The sequence below is a fragment of the Bos javanicus genome, chromosome 5 (assembly GCF_032452875.1).
Source record: "Bos javanicus breed banteng chromosome 5, ARS-OSU_banteng_1.0, whole genome shotgun sequence".
In the NCBI taxonomy this organism is placed as follows: Eukaryota; Metazoa; Chordata; class Mammalia; order Artiodactyla; family Bovidae; genus Bos; species Bos javanicus.
In genome coordinates, this window is record NC_083872.1 from 113,442,724 (window position 1) to 113,457,723 (window position 15,000).

The 15,000-nt window shown below is 40.8% G+C and overlaps 1 protein-coding gene across 2 annotated transcripts in view; it reads left to right on the plus strand.

The window, feature by feature from the left end:
• WBP2NL (WBP2 N-terminal like) overlaps positions 1 to 15,000 on the plus strand; it is a 30,196-nt gene that overhangs the window by 12,174 nt on the left and 3,022 nt on the right. For both annotated transcript variants that reach the window (XM_061418702.1, XM_061418703.1), the window contains exons 5-6: positions 1,073 to 1,183; positions 7,068 to 7,584. In XM_061418702.1, coding sequence (XP_061274686.1) covers positions 1,073 to 1,183; positions 7,068 to 7,492 — 536 coding nt within the window. In that variant the 3' untranslated portion in view covers positions 7,493 to 7,584. The remainder of the gene's footprint in view (positions 1 to 1,072; positions 1,184 to 7,067; positions 7,585 to 15,000) is intronic.

The window sequence follows — 15,000 nt, forward strand, 5'->3', positions numbered from 1 at the left end:
TTTGAATGTTACTTCGTAAAAAAAAAAAGTCTTTTCAGATATAATTAAGGATCTTGAGATGAGAGAAGTACTCTAGATTACTCAAATACCATCAAATACTAAATACCGTTAAAGAAGTGTCCTTATAAAAGAGATGCAGAGGAGACCAACAGAAGCTTTCTTTGGTAATGTCGTTGTTGTTGTTCAGTCGGTAAGTCATGTCCAACTCTTTGTGACCCCATGGACTGCAGCATGCCGAGCTTCCCTGTCCTTCACTATCTCCCAGAGTTTGTTCAAACTCATGTCCACTGAGTCAGTGATGCCATCCAAGCATGTCATCCTCTGTCATCCCCTTCTCCTCCTGCCCTCAACATTTCCCAGCATCAGGGTCATTTCCAATGAGTCGTCTCTTCACATCAGGTGGCCAAAGTATTGGAGTGTCAGCTTCAGTATCCGTCCTTCCAATGCATATTCAGGGTTGATTTCCTTTAGGATTGACGGGTTTGATCTCCTTGCTGTCCAAAGGACTCTCAGGAGTCTTCTCCAGCACCACAGTTCAAAAGCATCAATTCTTCAAGGGTGCTCAGCCTTCTTCATGGCCCAACTCTCACATCCATACATGACGACTGGAAAAACCATAGCTTTGACTATATGGACCTTTGTTGGCAAAGTGACGTCTCTGCTTTTTAATATGCTAGCTAGGTTGGCCATAAGCTTTCTTCCAAGGAGCAAATGTCTTAATTTCATGGCTGCAGTCACCACCTGCAGGGTACTTCCATTATGTTGGCCTTTAATGGAGTTATCTTGACAACTTGATAGAATCCTCACTTGAAATTTTTTCTGAATCCCTATTATGGTGGGTATTATGCTAGGCCTTCAATAAGCACAGGAAAATATACACAATCACTGTCTTCAGGAAGTATACAGTTGAGGACAAGGACAGAATATATTTTAAATCTTGTATTTTGGGAGCATTGCCAGACACTCGTGTAACATGTTGGTTAAAACTCTGTTAATTATTTGGTTGATAGTTGCTGTATATCTGTCTTAAAAGAATTAAAGAGCCCTTATTTTGCCAAATTTGTCTTCTCAGCTGCCAGAGGAATTCCACTTGGAAGTGTAAATTACTGGTTCGACACTTCAGGACTGTACATAATTACTGTCCCAGGGGCTGCAGTGTGCTCCTCACAGACACCTTGTCCAGGTAAGGTGTGGCAGGGAGGTTCTTCCTGGGAGGTGGAAAGGTGTGCCCAGGGCTCACAGATCTAATTGCGGATAGCTTGCCTCCAACTCTGCTGCAGGAGAAGCAGCAGAGTTTTGGGGATTGGAAAATAGTTGAGTCCATGATTTCATTTCCAGATTCAAACCCGGTGGCAAGTCAGTAAGTGACCGGCTTTCCATTTCAGACTTTGTTGTTGTTCAGTCACTCAGTCGTGTCCTACTCTTTGCAACCCCACGGACTGCAGCACGCCAGGCTTCCCTGTCCATCACCATCTCCCAGAGCTTGCTCAAGCTCATGTCCATCAAGTCAGTGATGCAATGCAACCATCTCGTTCTCTGTTGTCCTCTTCTCCTTCTGCCTTCAATTTTCCCAGCATCAGAGTATTTTCTAATGAGTTGGCTCTTCACATCAGGTGGCCAAAGTATTAGAGTTTCAGCTTCAGCAGCAGTCCTTCCAATGAATATTCAAGATTGATTTTCTTTAGTATTGACTGGTTTCCTTGCAGTCCTAGGGACTCTCAAGAGTCTTCTCCAACACCACAGTTCAAAAGCATCAATTTCAGGCTTACTTTGATGTACAAATATGGAGGATATTGGGCAACTGTCATCAGTAGGAAGTCACTTCTGCTTACAACCTGAGCAGAAATGTGTGCTCTTGCGTACCTCCCCCTTCTTCTCTCATACAAGCACAGCCGACATGCTTGTGCCACACCCTTCATCCTCACTGAAGACTCCAATCCTGGGCTTTGTGACCTGTACCCTCTCCTGTAGCAGTTGTGTCTGTCCACAGATGCTGAGCCATGCTCCCCAGAGATGTAGATCAGTACTCTCAAATGTGCTTCACAGTCTGTGGGTGGACCGTGAAAGGTCTCCTAACAGGCTGTCAACAGACCGCCAGATACAGGCCATTTCTTGGGTTTTCCTTAAAGCATGACATGCATGTCCATCAGCATTTAGTTTGTATACAGCTGATGGGTAGTTATTTCTGGCCTTTACAGTTACCTTAATCTTTAAGTGTTAATCAACTGACATTCAAAATTTTGAAGTATTGCTAAGGTTTTATAAAAATGTTTTTAAATTGAAATTTGTATAACATACAATTAATCATTTTAAAACGTGCAATTCAATGGTATTTAGTGTATCACAATGCTGTGCAGCCATCAGCTCTCTCCAGTTTCAAAACTCTTCCAAGACTTCGCTGGCAGTCCAGTGGTTGATCTGCCCTTTCACTTAGGGGGTGCAGGTTTGATCCGTGGTCGAGGAACTAAGATCCTGCATGCTGTGCTGCACAGTCAAAAAGCAAACAAACAAAATGGAAAACTTTTCCATTACTCCATAAGAATACCCATACCCACGAAGTGGTCATCCCTCGTTGTCCCCTCTCCTTTGCCTCTTGGTTTCCTCTAATCTGCTTTTTGTCTTTTTGGATTTGCCTGTTCCTTATATATCACATAAAAGAAGCCAAGCAACATGTGGCTTTGTGTTCGGCTTATCTCACTTAACATGATGTTTTCAAGGCTCGTCCAAGATGTAGTATGTATCAATATTTCACTTTTTGTGTCTGACTAATGCTCCACTGTATATATTATAGTTTGTTCATTCATTCGTGCATTGATGCACATTTGGCTTGTTTCTACCTTATGATTATTATGAATAATAGCTGTTATAATCATTTGTATATAGGTTTCTCTGTAGACATAAGTTTTCATTTCTCTTGAGTACATACTTAGGTTTGGAAGTATTGGGTGATATGGTAAGTCAATGTTTAACTTTTTTGAGAAACCACCAAACTCTTTTTCCACAGCAACTGCACTGTTTTTTTACTCTCACCAGCAATGTACAAGTTCCTGTTTCTCCATATCATTGTCAATGCTTGTTATTTTCCTTTCTTTTTGCTAGTTGTTTATATTAAAGTCATCCTAGTGAGGTGAGGTGATATCTCATTATAATTTTAATTTGCATTTTCTTAATGACCAGTGGTATTGAGTATCTTTCCATGCGCTTGTTGACCATTTGTGTATCTTCTTTGGAGGTGTGTCTATTCAAGTCCTTTGCCCATTTTAAAATATTATTTATTCATTCATTTTTGGCCACACTATGTGTTTGTTGCTGCTCTTGGGCAGCAAGCAGGGGCTACTTTTTTTTGCATTGTGCTTCCTTGCAGGCTTCTCATTGCAGTGGCTTCTCTTGTTGCAGAGCACGGGCCCTAGAGAGTCTGGGCTTCAGTAGTTGTGGTGCACAGGCCTAGTTGCTCTGCAGCATGTGGGACCTTCCAGGACCAGAGATTGAACCCATGTCATCTGCATTGGCAGGTGGATTCTTAACTGCTAGACCACCAGGGAAGCCCAAGTGTGGTGTTTAATTTCCAGAAATTTGTGAATTTTCCAGTTTTACTTCTGTTGTTGATTTATAAATTAATCCCTTTGTGATGAGAGAAGCTACTTTGTATGACATCTATCTTTTAAAATCTATCCAGACTTAATTTGTTACCTAATATATGGTTTATTCTGAAAAATATCACGTGTGTCCTTGAGAGTGGTCCCAGGTGGCACTAGTGGTAAAGAATCACCTGCCAATGCAGGAGACATAAGAGATGTAGGTTTGATCCTTGGGTCGGGAAGATCCCCTGGAGAAGGGAAAATTCTACCGGCAGAGGAGCCTGGTGGGCTACAGTCCATGGGGTCACAAAGAGTTGGACACGGCTGATCAACTGAGCATTTGAGAGTAATGTGTATTCTGTTGTTGGGTAGAGTGTCCTATGTTTGCTAGATCCAGTGGGCTTTTTCAGATCCTCTACTTTCTTATTTATCTTCTCTCTGGTTGTTCTATCCATCAGTGTGAGTGAGGGATATTGAAGTCTTCAACTATTACTGTAAAATTGCTTCTTCCGTTTTTGCTTCATATATGTGATAGTCTGTTATCAGCTGTGCAAATGTTTATAATTGTTATATTCTTTTGCTGTACTGGACATTTTATTAATATGTAATTTTCTTCTTTATCTCTTAATGATGTAAAGTCTATTTTGTTGTAAAGTCTATTTTGTCTGATATTAGCATAGTTACTTTTGCTCTCTTTTGGTTACTATTTACATGGAATATCTTTTTTCATCCTTTACTTTTATTTATGTCTTTGTATCTAGAACAAGTCTCTTAAACACATAGCATGTAGTTGAATCATGAATTTTCATTCATTCTGCCAAGCTCTGTCTTTTGATTGGGGAATTTAATCCATTTGCATTTAAAGTAATTACTGATGATGGGAGCCTTACTTCTACTGTTTTACTATTTGGTTTTTATATGCCTTATAGCTTTTTTGTCCCTCATTTTCTGCATCACTGTCTTCTTTTGTGTTTAGCTGATTTTTTGATAGTGAAAAGTTTGAATTCCTTTCTCATTTCCTTTTGTTTATATTTTATAGCTTTTTTTTTGCGTTTGACTACTATGGGGGTTACATTTAACTTTAATCCTAAAGTTATAACACTGATTTGAATTTTACAATCTTAACTTCAATAACATACACATATTTTGTACCTTTACAAGCCCTCCATCTCACTCCTTTTAGTTATCACAAAATTTTATCTCTATGCACTATGTTCCCAAACACACAATTTATTATTTCCTTTAAATGCATTAGTCTCTTATGTAGAAAACAAAAATGAAATTACAAACCTTTGTTATAATAATATTGACTTTTATAATTGCTCAATGATTTACCTTTATTGAGATATTTATTTTTTCATATGGCTTCACATTATTATCTAGTGTCCTTTCATTTGACTCCCTTAAGCATTTCTTGCAGGACAAGTCTAGTTGTAATTAACTCCCTCAGGTTTTGTTTATCTGGAAACATCTTACTTTCTCTATCTGAAAGGAGTTTGGCCAGATATAGGATTCTTGTTGGATAGTTTATTTCTGGCCTCCAACATTCCTGAAGAGAAATCTGCTAATCTTCTTTTTTTTTTTTTACAACAATGCAAATTTATTTTCTCACAATTTCTAGAGGATAAAAGTCCAAGATCAAGTTGTTGGTACAGTTAGTTTCTTCTGAGGCTCTGCTAATCTTCTTATTGAGGATCTCTTGTATGTGATTATTCACTTTTCTCTTGCTGCTGTCCCTTGGACTACAAGGAGATCCAACCAGTCCACCCTAAAGGAGATCAGTCCTGGGTGTTCATTGGAAGGACTGATGCTGAAGCTGAAACTCCAATACTTTGGCCACCTGATGGGAAGAACTGAGTCATTGGAAAAGACCCTGATGCTGGGAAAGATTGAGGGCAGGAGGAGAAGGGGACGACAGAGGATGAGATGGTTGGATGGCATCACCAACTCAATGGACATGAGTTTGGGTGAACTCCTGGAGTTGGTGATGGATGGGGAGGCTTGGCATGCTGTGGTTCATGGGGTTGCAGAGAGTTGGACACAAAAGAGCAACTGAACTGAACTGAACTTGCTGCTGTCAAGAGTCTCTATTTTGTAAGTTTGACTATAATGTGTTGGTGTTGAGTTTATTGAGCTTCTTGGATGTTTATATTCATGTGTTTCATCAGGTTTGAGAAGTTTTCAGTCATTATTTCTTCACATACTTTCTCTACATCTTTCTCTCTTTCTTCTTTTTCTGAAACTTCTACAATGTATATGTTGGTCTCCTTGGTAGTGTCCCACTGGTCCCTTGGGCTCTGTTCACTTTCCTTCAATCTTTTTCTTTCTATTCCTCTCTATCTACAGCTTTTATTGTTCTGTATTCAGGTTTACTGGTTCTTTCTTTTGCCTATTCAAATATGAATTTGAATCCCTCTAGTGAATTCTTCATTTCAGTTATTGCGCTTTTCAGCTCCAGAACTTTGTTTGTTTTGGTTTCCTGTTATGTTTTCTATCTCTCTACTGCTGTTTCTATTTTGTTCGTATATCACTTTTCTTGACTTTATATACATTTTTCCTTTTGTTCTTTGAGCATCTTAATGATGATTCTTTTAATTTTTTTCTAGATAGCATAAATATTAAATATGGATTATAAAAAAATAACTTGACAGTTATCCATTCATGTTGACATAGTTAAATCATTTTGGGAATGTAGCCAATGAAATAAATAAAACCCATGTTTATTATAAAATTAATTGGAAAGTCAGAAGCAACATAACTCTCTGACAATCAGGTAGCACTTCTCATAAATAGCATTTATCCATATGATAAAATATTGTCCAGATTTTAATCTGTGAAATACATTAATGATATAAAGAACTTTCTTGGCAGTCCAGTGGTTAGGACTTGGCATTTTCATTGCTGAGGGCCAGGTTCAATCCCTGGTTGGGAAACTAAGATCCCACAAACCATGCAGAGCAGCCAGGAAAAAAAGAAAAAATAATATAAAAAACATTCTTACAATATCAAGTAAAAAGAGCCAGATTTTTAAAAATTGTATGATTGTAATAATCATGACTGTATAAAAAATATTAACAGAGATCCTACCTATAAATATACCAAAATAATAAGTTTTTGTCTTTGATGATGGAATTATAGATGACTTTTAAAAATTTATCTCTTCTCTATTTCCCAAATACATATTCCTCATTGAGCATTTTTTTTATGATCAAAACAAACTTTACTGAGTTAAGTATGTATCTGTGTACAACTGTTAGTATGTAGAGATTTAACTATAGGTTATTTTCATGTTAATTTGAATTCCTCCACAACAGGAAATGTTAAAGCATCCAACTGGTGATGGCTGAAGGATAAGGCTTTTGCATTGTTCTGTCTGAATTCTCTTCCTGTGTCAGTCTGCTTCAGTACTTTTTTTATCTTCCATCTCCTTCTTACTCATTCCTTGTCTGCTCTAAAAAATGAGTAACTGATTTTTTTTTTCCTTCTCAGCATATCCAATTGTGATCTATGGACCCCCACCACCAGGATATACAGCCCAACCAGGGGAATATGGAACTCCACCAGAAGGATATGGAGCCCAACCAGGGGGATATGGAGCCCCACCTATGGGATATGGAGCCCCGCCTGTGGGATATGGAGCCCCACCTGGGGGATATGGAGTCCCACCTGTGGGATATGGAGTTCCACCTGGGGGATATGGAGCCCCACCTGGGGGATATGGAGTCCCACCTGGGGGATATGGTGCCCCACCTGGGGGATATGGAGCCCCACCTGCAGGATATGGAGCCCCACCAGCTGGAAATGAAGCCCTACCCCCTGCATATGAAGCTCCATCTGCTGGAAATACAGCTGCCTCTCACAGATCTGTGACAGCTCAGCAGGAGACTTCTCTTCCCACAACCTCATCTTCTTAGGTCCATTTACCACCTTCTCAGAGTTAAACCTTGAAGACTCACCAAGCAAAGGGCACCCTAAAACTGAAGTCACAGTAAGAAGGAAGACTCAGGTAGGTGGCTGAAGCCCCATCCCAGGTAGTTGTTATACCCCTTGGAAGGGCAACCTTAGAGGGAAGATGATGCTTTACTTCCATGCCTAGATTTTAGAGGCCAAGTCAGTTCTTGATAGGGCTTCCCTGGTGGCTCAGTTGGTAAAGAATCTGCCTGCAATGCAAGAGATGCAGGTTTGATCCCTGGGTCAGGAAGATCCCCTGGGAGAAGGAAATGGCAACCCACTCCAGTATTCTTGTCTGGGAAATCCCATGGACAGAGGAGCCCGGCAGGCTACAGTCCATGGGGTTGCAAAGAGTCAGACACAACTTAGTGACTAATCCACCACCACCACCACCACCAATTCTTGATTAGATGGGCTAAAGGAGAAGTACGTTCATACAGCTAATTCTCCAACAATTTGGTTGACATTGGCTGCATTTTTTTAAATTACATTTTTTTAAACATGCCTTGAGTCAGTTTGGAAAAACTGTTCTGCATTTTCCCCTCTCCAATTCAAGAAACATCTATTATGCTAAGTTTGCTAGGAACTAAGATATATGTTAAAAATATCAAGTTGAGGGATTTTCCTAGAAATCCAGTAGTTAAGACTTCATGCTTCCAATGCAAAGGGCATGGGTTTGATCCCTGGTTGGGAAACTAAGATCCCACATGCCATGTGGCATGGCCAAAATTTTTTTAAAAATCAAGTTGAACACTTATTTTTCATAGCATTATTATATTAGTGAAAGGATATAACAACTTAAATTTTCAGTAGTAAGAGAAAATTTCACAAATTATACAATGAAATGTTGTATAGCCATTGAAAATGATATCTAAAGGTAGGGGAGGCCTTCTTTAAGAAGATCAAAAACAATGAAGCAATAGAGGAAAACAGTGATAAATTTGACTATATCAAAATTTAAAACTTCTGTATGACCAAAGTTAGAAGATAGGCAATAGACTGCTGCTGCTGCTAAGTCGCTTCAGTCGTGTCCGACTCTGTGCGATCCCATAGACGGCAGCCCACCAGGCTCCCCGTCCCTGGGATTCTCCAGGCAAGAACACTGGAGTGGGTTGCCATTTCCTTCTCCAATGCATGAAAGTGAAAAGTGAAAGTGAAGTCACTCAATCGTGTTCAACTCTTAGCGACCCCATGGGCTGCAGCCCACCAGGCTCCTCCATCCATGGGATTTTCCAGGCAAGAGTACTGGAGTGGGGTGCCATTGCCTTCTCTGACTAGACTAGGAGGAACTAACTGCCAACATATATATTAAACAAAAAAATTGTAGTCAAAATATAAGAAGAACTTTACAAATCAAAAGAAAATATGGACAAAAGAAGTGAATTCTCAATTAACTGAGGCAATAGCCTCAAGAAACATTTGAGGACTTCCTTGGTGGCACAGTGGATAGGAGTCCACCTTCGAATGCAGGGGACATGGGTTCAGTCCCTGGTTTGGGAAGATTCCACACGCCAAGGAGCATGAAAAGATGTTGAACTTGACTTGTGTTAGATAAATGAAACCTGAAATGAAAAACAATTTTTATCTCTAAAGATTCAGAAGCATTAAAAAGATTGAGACAGTCGATGAGGTGACTTCCACCTTGGGCCTTTTTCCATGCTCCTTGTTACAAACTGCTTGTGAGTGGCATCCATCTAAGTGAGAAACTGGTGTAGGCTGCCATGGAAATCACTGCACAAAGGTAGCCCCAGCTGGCAAGGGATGGTCTGGGTTTCTGGACTCTGTATTTTTCTAGTAAAGGAACTCAGCTCTTACAGATCTAAAACCACGGCCTATGGACCAATAATATTCAGGTATGTGGCCATAGAGTTCTTTCAGCATGAGCTGGAATTTCTCAACCCTGTTCAAAGTTGTACTGCAATGAGAACTATAGTAACTGGTCTCACTGGGCCATTCCATTTCTTTTTAAGATATTTATTTATTTGGCTCTACTGAGTCTTAGTTTTGGCATGTGGAATATAATTCCCTGACCAGGGCTTGAACCTGGGGCCTCTGCGTTGAGAGTGTGGAGTCTCAGCCACTGGAGCACCAGGGAAGCTTCCCCAAGTACCTTTTAAAAGTTAAAATATTTCTATCTTGATTTAGCAGCTTCACTCAATATCCATCCCAAAGAAAGGGAAAGATATACCCATTTGAATGCAGAGTTCCACAGAATAGCAAGGAGAGATAAGAAAGCCTTCCTCAGTGATCAATGCAAAGAAATAGAGGAAAACAATGGAATGGGAAAGACTAGAGATCTCTTCAATAAAATTAGAGATACCAAGGGAATTCTGAAAGAGGTGGGAATACCAGACCATCTGACCTGCCTCCTGAGAAATCTGTATGCAGGTCAAGAAGCAACAGTTAGAATAGGACATAGATCAACAGATTGGTTCCAAATCAGGAAAGGAGTACATCAAGGCTGTATATTGTCACCTTGCTTATTTAATTTATATGCAGAGTACATCACAAGAAATGCCATGCTGGATGAAGCACAAGCTGAAATCAAGACTGCTGGGAGAAATATCAATAACCTCAGACATGCAGATGACAACACCCTTATGGAAGAAAGTGAAGAAGAACTAAAGAGCCTCTTGATGAAAGTGAAAGAGGAGAATGAAAAAGTTGGCTTAAAGCTCAACATTCAGAAAACTAAGATCATGGCACCCGGTCCCATCACTTCATGGCAAATAGATGGGGAAACAATGGAAACAGTGACAGACTTTATTTTTCTTGGTCTCCAAAATCACTGCAGATGGTGACTGCAGCCATGAAATTAAAAGACGCTTACTCCTTGAAAGAAAAGTTAGGACCAACCTAGACAGCATATTAAAAAGCAGAGACATCACTTTGCCAACAAAGGTCCATCTAGCCAAAGCTCTGGTTTTTCCAGTAGTCATGTATGGATGTGAGAGTTGAACTATAAAGAAAGCTGAGTGCCAAAGAATTGATGCTTTTGGACTGTGGTGTTGGTGAAGACTCTTGAGAGTCCCTTGGACCAAAAGGAGATCAAACTATTCAATCCTAAAGGAAATCAACCCTGAATACTCATTGGAAGCACTGATGCTGAAGCTGAAACTCCAATACTTTGGCCACCTAATGCGAAGAGCTGACTCCTTGGAAAAAACCCTGATGCTGGGAAAGATTGATGGTGGGAGGAGAAGGGGACGACAGAGGATGAGATGATTGGATGGCATCACTGACTTGATGGACATGAGTTTGAGTAAGCTCCGGGAGTTGGTGATGGACAGGGAAGCCCGGTGTGCTGCAGTCCATGGGGTCACAAAGAGTCAGACACGACTGAACAACTGAACTGAAGAAATACTTGCACATGTGCACAAAGTTGTATGTGGGAAGATTTCATTACATTCAGTGTTTCTAATGGCACCAAATTAAAAATATCCTATATGTCTGTTAATAGTAAATATTAAATAAACTATAGTATGTCCATGCTATGGCATGGACCAGTGGTTTCACTGCAGGGGGCATGGGTTTGATCCCTGGTCAGGGACATAAGCTCCTGCATGCCACTTGGCCAAAAAAATAAATAAATAATTTCTTGAACTGAATAAAAATGAAAATACAACATACCAAATTAAAGACCTACAAGACCTTTTAGAACTAACACCCAAAAAAGATGTCCTTTTCATTATAGGGGACTGGAATGCAAAAGTAGGAAGTCAAGAAACACCTGGAGTAACAGGCAAATTTGGCCTTGGAATACGGAATGAAGCAGGGCAAAGACTAATAGAGTTTTGCCAAGAAAATGCACTGGTCATAACAAACACCCTCTTCCAACAACACAAGAGAAGACTCAATACATGGACATCACCAGATGGTCAACACTGAAATCAGATTGATTATATTCTTTGCAGCCAAAGATGGAGAAGCTCTATACAGTCAGCAAAAACAAGACCAGGAGCTGACTGTGGCTCAGACCATGAACTCCTTATTGCCAAATTCAGACTTAAATTGAAGAAAGTAGGGAAAACCACTAGACCATTCAGGTATGACCTAAATCAAATCCCTTATGATTATACAGTGGAAGTGAGAAATAGATTTAAGGGCCTAGATCTGATAGATAGAGTGCCTGATGAACTATGGAATGAGGTTTGTGACATTGTACAGGAGACAGGGAGCAAGACCATTCCCATAGAAAAGAAATGCAAAAAAGCAAAATGGCTGTCTGGGGAGGCCTTACAAATAGCTGTGAAAAGAAGAGAAGTGAAAAGCAAAGGAGAAAAGGAAAGATATAAGCATCTGAATGCAGAGTTCCAAAGAATAGCAAGGAGAGATAAGAAAGACTTCCTCAGCGATCAATGCAAAGAAATAGTGGAAAACAACAGAATGCAAAAGACTAGGGATCTCTTCAAGAAAATCAGAGATACCAAAGGAACATTTCATGCAAAGATGAGCTCGATAAAGGACAGAAATGGTATGGACCTAAGAGAAGCAGAAGATATTAAGAAGAGATGGCAAGAATACACAGAAGAACTGTACAAAAAAGATCTTCACGACCCACATAATCACGACGGTGTGATCACTCACCTAGAGCCAGACATCCTGGAATGTGAAGTCAAGTGGGCCATAGAAAGCATCACTACGAACCAAGCTAGTGGAGGCGATGGAATTCCAGTTGAGCTATTCCAAATCCTGAAAGATGATGCTGTGAAAGTGCTGCACTCAATATGCCAGCAAATTTGGAAAACTCAGCTGTGGCCACAGGACTGGAAAAGGTCAGTTTTCATTCCAATCCCAAAGAAAGGCAATGCCAAAGAATGCTCAAACTACCACACAATTGCACTCATCTCACACGCTAGTAAAGTAATGCTCAAAATTCTCCAAGCCAGGCTTCAGCAATATGTGAACCGTGAACTTCCTGATGTTCAAGCTGGTTTTAGAAAAAGCAGAGGAACCAGAGATCAAATTGCCAACATCCGCTGGATCATAGAAAAAGCAAGAGAGTTCCAGAAAAACATCTATTTCTGCTTTATTGACTATGCCAAAGCCTTTGACTGTGTGGATCACAATAAACTGTGGAAAATTCTTCAAGAGATGGGAATACCAGAACACCTGATCTGCCTCTTGAGAAATCTGTATGCAGATCAGGAAGCAACAGTTAGAACTGGACATGGAACAACAGACTGGTTCCAAATAGGAAAAGGAGTTCGTCAAGGCTGTATATTGTCACCCTGTTTATTTAACTTATATTCAGAGTACATCATGAGAAATGCTGGGCTGGAAGAAGCACAAGCTGGAATCAAGATTGCCGGGAGAAATATCAATAACCTCAGATATGCAGATGACACCACCCTTATGGCAGAAAGTGAAGAGGAACTCAAAAGCCTCTTGATGAAAGTGAAAGTGGAGAGTGAAAAAGTTGGCTTAAAGCTCAATATTCAGAAAACGAAGATCATGGCATCTGGTCCCACCACTTCATGATGGGGAAACAGTGGAAACAGTGGAAACAGTGTCAGACTTTGTTTTTCTGGGCTCCAAAAATCACTACAGATGGTAACTGCAGCCATGAAATTTAAAAACGCTTACTCCTTGGAAGGAAAGTTATGACCAACCTAGATAGCATATTCAAAAGCAGAGACATTATTTTGCCAACAAAGATTCGTCTAGTCAAGGCTATGGTTTTTCCAGTGGTCACGTATGGATGTGAGAGTTGGACTGTGAAGAAGGCTGAGCACCGAAGAATTGATGCTTTTGAACTGTGGTGTTGGAGAAGACTCTTGAGAGTCCCTTGGACTGCAGGGAGATCCAACCAGTCCATTCTGAAGGAGATCAGCCCTGGGATTTCTTTGGAAGGAATGATGCTAAAGCTGAAACTCCAGTATTTTGGCCACCTCATGGGAAGAGTTGACTCACTGGAAAAGACTCTGATGCTGGGAGGGATTGGGGGCAGGAGGAGAAGGGGATGACAGAGGATGAGATGGCTGGATGGCATCACTGACTCGATGGACATGAGTGAGTGAACTCCAGGAGTTGGTGATGGACAAGGAGGCCTGGCGTGCTGCGATTCATGGGGTTGCAAAGAGTCGGACATGACTGAGCAACTGATCTGATCTGAAATTAAAAATTTATATGGGGAAAGTAATAACTTTTAAAAAATAAAAAATATATAGAGAGCAGCTGGCTGCTGCTCTTCCTCTTTAAGTTACCAGCATTGAGTCATGTACGAGTCTAGGAAACTGGAATGTCAGTAGCACAGGGGAATGTCAATCGAACTGCCAGTATGCCCAGACTGGCACATTATGCTCCTTCGTATTGAAGGCCCTGCACGATCTGGCCCTTCCAGTGACCTCTCCAGCCCAGTGATCCAGCAGAGCATGACCTTTGCCTCTTCCTTCCTCTCTGCATGTTCTACTCATCTTTCAAAAGAGCCCAGATGAGCTTTTTCTGAACTCCCCTTCTAGCATAATTGGGCTTCCTTGGTGGCTCCACGGTAAAGAATCCACCTGCAGTGCAGGAGATACAAGAGACACAAGTTCAATCCCTGGGTTGGGAATATCCCCTGGAGTAGGAAATGGTAGCCCACACCAATGTTCTGCCTGGGAAATCCCATGAACAGAGGAGCCTGGATGACTAGAGTCCATAGGGTCACAAAGAGTCGGGCACAACTGAGTGCATGCGTGCGTGCGTTTGCATGTGCATACACACACACGCCCTCCAGGATAATTGCACTTCTGCTGAACTTGTAGTGTAACCCTGGAGTGTTTCTCGTGAAATACCATGCCAATCTTACTGGGATCGTTTGTGTGCTCATCTCCTCCATAACCTGTGAGCTCCTTGAACGCAGAGCCTGTATCTCATTGCAGGGGCCCCTAGCAGAAGGCACAGCACAGAGTGGGTGAATAAACCTTCCTAGAGCGAATAAAGACATGAATAAATTGTGTTTCTTGGTTTACAATATACACATACAACACATTCATACCTCCCTGAGTTCTGGTCATCAACTGAAGATTATAATTTGCAGAATCAGTTTTGCTTGGCAGACAGAGGATTAGAAATTAAAATTTCAGGGACTTCCCTGGTGGTCCAATGCAGTGACTAAGACTCCAGGCACCCAACGCAGATGGCCCAGTTTCCATCCCTGGTTGGAGAACCAGATCCCACGTGCCGCAAATGAGTTCTCATGTCCCAACTAACAATCCTACATGACACAATGAAGATCAAAGATCTTGCATGCCTCAACTAAGACCTGGTGCAGCCAAATCAATACATATTTTTTAAAAAGAAATTAAAATTTCAGACTTTGTAACAAGTGTTGGTGAGGATGTGAAGAAAAGGGAACCTTCATAAACTATTCGTGGGGATATAAATTGGTGTAGCCACTGTATAAAACTGTATGGAGTGTCCTCAAAATACTAAAAGTCAAACTACCGTATGATCCAGCAATTTCACTCCCGGAATTTCATTATCTGAA